Source organism: Eleginops maclovinus, chromosome 10, assembly GCF_036324505.1.
Source record: "Eleginops maclovinus isolate JMC-PN-2008 ecotype Puerto Natales chromosome 10, JC_Emac_rtc_rv5, whole genome shotgun sequence".
NCBI lineage: Eukaryota > Metazoa > Chordata > Actinopteri > Perciformes > Eleginopidae > Eleginops > Eleginops maclovinus.
In genome coordinates, this window is record NC_086358.1 from 17,249,024 (window position 1) to 17,253,290 (window position 4,267).

The window sequence follows — 4,267 nt, forward strand, 5'->3', positions numbered from 1 at the left end:
AAGAAAGGCTCAATTAAACGTGATGTTTCATAGCGCTGCAGTGAGGTGTGACTTATCGTAAATAGCACTTCACCTGTTCTCATGAGGTCACGTGGCTACCGAAACACAAACCTCCACCTTTAAACCCTGAACATATCCAAAGATTACAGTAATATGCCTGAGGATTAGAGTCCACAGTCAAGTCTTCATTTTTAACCGGAGGTTGCCCTCATGACAGACTGGCAACTCATGGCATGTGACTATCATCAGTCAGGCAAAGGATAGTGGTTAAATATTAAAACAAATAGAAGTAACCGGTGTTTAAAAATCAAAAGCAATAAATAAGTCAGATTTCCACAGATCATGTTCAACTGTAGTTTATTTTATTAAAAAGACCAGGGTGCAAATATGAAATTAAAAAAAATAAAGACAAGCATATCATTTTTAAGCATTTAATACAAACTTAACAATATAAACTATTTCAGTCCCTCTTGACATGTAAGACACTGACTCAAAATACTTTGTTATACCGTATTTTTTTATCAAGTATTGCACAATGTAGGTACAAAATTAATATTCATACGATTACATTTTGTCCATTGTATAGCAAAATCTTTTTAACCTTTTAAAAGAAAATACAATTCATCTTTCAGAAAAAGCAAATATTCCTACACTTGAATTCCATCACTAAGGAATACTCTGTACACAATCTGTAGGATATTTGATGTATTTTTTTTTCCAAGATGGATTTCTTTAACAATTATCTTTAAAAAAAGAAAAAATAAGGAAAAGCTGCTGCAGCCATCACAGATCACTGGAGTAGTAAAAAGATATAAATGCAACACCATGTCATAGAAACAATATATACTCTGAATATCTTACAAACTCTGTACTAAATTAAATTATACAATTAGAAAAAGACCAAGTTACCCCACTTAGTAGTGCCAATTCATAAAAACCAGCCTCGTCTTACCACCTGTAAAAAAATGTAAGAGGCCAAAACTTGAAGCTTGTATTTTTATTTTGTCTTTTTAACTTTTTTATTTTTAAGGAGTATTTTCTCAACATGGTAAAAAACGTTGTGCTTGGTTGGCAAAAAGGAAAAAGAAAAACAAGTATGCATGTTGAATTGAAGTAACCAAGCTTGGATGTGTTTGTACAACAAGCCTTTAGTAGAAACAAACTCAAGGGGGCACAGTAAAAACTCCCTTGGGCACATGCGCTTGACTGACTAGACACTATATCCTTAAAAAAGTCAAAATTTTAAGTGTGCGTTGTTGTTTTTCCTTCTCTTTGAGCCACCATCATTCATAAATAACATCTCAATGATGAGTTTAGTTAGCCATGACTGGCTGGAATTGCTGGTTAGAATACTGCATGTTGCTCAGACTGAAGTTCAGGCCATCCATAAGGGACTTGTCGTTGAGGCTTCCGTAGGCCGCAAACACGTCAAAGGCATTGCTGTACTGCAGGGGGCCGAGACCCAGGGAGCCTTCCCCAGGGAACACAGCTCCGGGGCTGGCTGGGCCCTGGAGGTTAGGGAACACAAACTCCTTGGCGTTAGGGGAAAGAGCAGAGGCCTTCTGCTGCTGCTGACCCAGGCCCAGCCCGTAAAGTGAGTGCATGGAGGTGGAGATGGCTTTCTGCTTCAGTAGGGTGTTGACATTCAGCCCCAAGTTATTGGTAGGGGAGGTGCGGGCCACTTTGCTGCTACTGCCGCTGTTATTGTTGTTGCCGCGGCCATTGCTCTTCATCTTGGTGGAGCCGAATTTGGTGGCAGCAAAGGTGGCAGTGGTGAAGGTTAAGGGCTGGGTGGAGCGTGGCATGAAGGAGGGGCTGACGGCAGCCGACTGCCCGAAAGGTGGGGAGGGGGAGCTGGACTCTGAGGAAGCCCCGACAGGGTCGCTGATTGGCATGAAGACCTGGGCCTCAGGGTTAAAGCTGTTCTTGATTTCCTTGTCCAGCTCTGACCCGTTCTCATTGTTATCATCCACATAAAGCACCTTCACCGGTCCCTTCTCCCCAATCTGATAGGAAACCTCAAATGGGTCGATCCACACACTAAGGTCCTGGGGGAGATTATTCCGGACATCTTCAATGTCCAGCCCGCTCTCTTTGGCTGCCTGCTCCACCACAGGGTCCACCTTCTCCCCTACATGGATGCACCTGAACCCTGAACCTTTGTATGGCTTATCCGGATACCAGTGGCCTTCATATTTTTTCTTCAGCTGCCTCTCAAGCTCTTCGCCGAAGATATTCACACGTCGTCGAGGGAGTTTGTTGTATAAATAGGAAATAATAAAGTTGAGTGCTACTTGAATTTCAAGCTGCATAGCTGCTTCAGTGACGAGGGCAATTCTTTTTCAGTCACAGCGTTGCTTTTTCCGATAGTTGCAAAAACTTCCACAGCAGCAGTGATAGGTCTAATGAAAAGTATCTGATTGAGTGCTTGATGCAAAAGTGAATATCCTTCCAGGGATTGGTTTAGGATCCTGAAACAGAGCAAAAGAGAAAAAAACATAAGTATATAAAAGTGTTTATGGTGTAAGCAAAAGACCAAATAAAACACAATAATGACCAATGACATTTCATCTGCGGACACTCCTAGTAATCTATAGTCACCTTTCACCCCTTCCATACAACAGTGCTGTATCTCAGCTGTACAATATCAACAGCTATAAATAAACAGGCCACTGACTCAGAGCTGGTGTCAGCAGTGTATGTTCCCCAGCGGTCTACTGTGACAGAAATACGCAAGCAGGGTTGACCTCTGCAGAGGGAGGAGGGTCTGGTGGAAGGTGTCAAGTCAGAATGATTTTGGATTGCCTGATTTTAACACATGGACATGTTCAAACCAAACTCCTTCCGTTTGTTTTAAAGTGGTAGAATGAGTCATTAACCTACCCAGGCTATTATAATGCTTTCCCCTGCACAGACTATAGGCTACAGTGGGGAGAGGGGCACGCACAAGCTTGTGACGAAATTGCAGTTACATAATCAACATTCAAAGTCTATCCACGGCTATAAAGCCCTTTCTACAACAAAGCAAAGGGCACTCGGTTAATAACATGACGACAGTGACAATAAATACAAGTACTAGAGTCCTTCTCCTCACGTTCAGCTCTGACAATGATCAACTTTTATTAATCCCCAAAGGGAAATTCAGTTGTTCACTCTAGTGATAGTATACAATTACACTTATAGGCCCGAAATACACCCTCACATGCATAAACAGGAACAATATACATGCACTGATGAAGAGGGAAAGGGCTGCCAGTGTTCCGGTGCCAGGGACCAGCTGGGGGTTTGGTGCCTTGCTCAAGTAAAGGGGTGAACTGCCACCTATCCAGCTACCAGTCCACTCTCCGTATAATCAGTGGGATCGGGACTCTAACCGGAGACCCTTTGGTTCCCAAGCCCTGCAGACTGAGCTACAGCCGAACAAGCAGCATTAGATGGTCAGCTCAATGGAGGGTGTGAACAGAAATGTAGCTTGCTAGCCATCTTGAGAGCCAGATAGGATACTGTTAATGTTTAGCTCGACCGGGTGGTTATCAGTGTTACACTGCAGCAAGCCAAAGACAGACAGCTGATAGTTAGGTCAAAGAAAATTGGTTTTAAACTGGAATGACGACGGTGTTGATCGATAGCAAACTAACGTCACGTAGCATTTGAATGAGCTAATGCTACAGCCTGAATATTCAAATATAAAAGCAACGTTCAACAACACAACCCTCGAGTGACAGTTTGAAAATTAATCTTATATTAACAAAATACAACACAACAATTCTAATTTACGACAAAATGAATTATATATCGACGTTAAGGTAGGATTTACTTACATGGAAATTTAAAGCAGGTCCTTCTTTGAGCAGCCAGAGTCTTCTCCAGCAAATGCCTCGAGTTTTCTAAAGGAGATACAAAAATATGTAGCCGTCGTTGTGTTTTTATAATGCTCCAGGCGTTTTTGCTCCTGTGGGGTATAGTTGAATTCCGTGTTACAGGCTTGCAAGCTAACTCCCCACAGCCTGGGAGTTTTTACAACTCTGCCCTTTAAAACTTAGGCTGATCTGTTTTTATAGTAGTCCTCCGCCACGGACATGAAGGAGGTGGTGATACGGCTCGCAGAGGTCAACACCCATTACTTGCTTTCTATTGGCCGAGCGCGAATTCGTCATCAACATTCACCCCACCTACCACTGTGATTGGAAGATTTAGTTCTCAATCATCCGCAAGGGTTCTATTTACGGTAGTGGTTTGCCTTTCATGTGTTCTGGACTATTTTCTT

General features: G+C 42.4%; 1 protein-coding gene across 1 annotated transcript; it reads right to left on the reverse strand.

The window, feature by feature from the left end:
* Nucleotides 1-340: 340 nt before the first annotated feature.
* tob1b (transducer of ERBB2, 1b) lies at nucleotides 341-4,056 on the reverse strand. Its single transcript, XM_063892983.1, has 2 exons — nucleotides 3,822-4,056; nucleotides 341-2,471 (listed from the first exon to the last, which is right to left on the reverse strand). Exon 2 carries the CDS (start codon nucleotides 2,310-2,312, stop codon nucleotides 1,314-1,316), a length of 999 nt encoding a protein of 332 aa, XP_063749053.1. The 5' UTR covers nucleotides 2,313-2,471; nucleotides 3,822-4,056; the 3' UTR covers nucleotides 341-1,313.
* Between the last annotated feature and the right edge of the window lie 211 nt (nucleotides 4,057-4,267).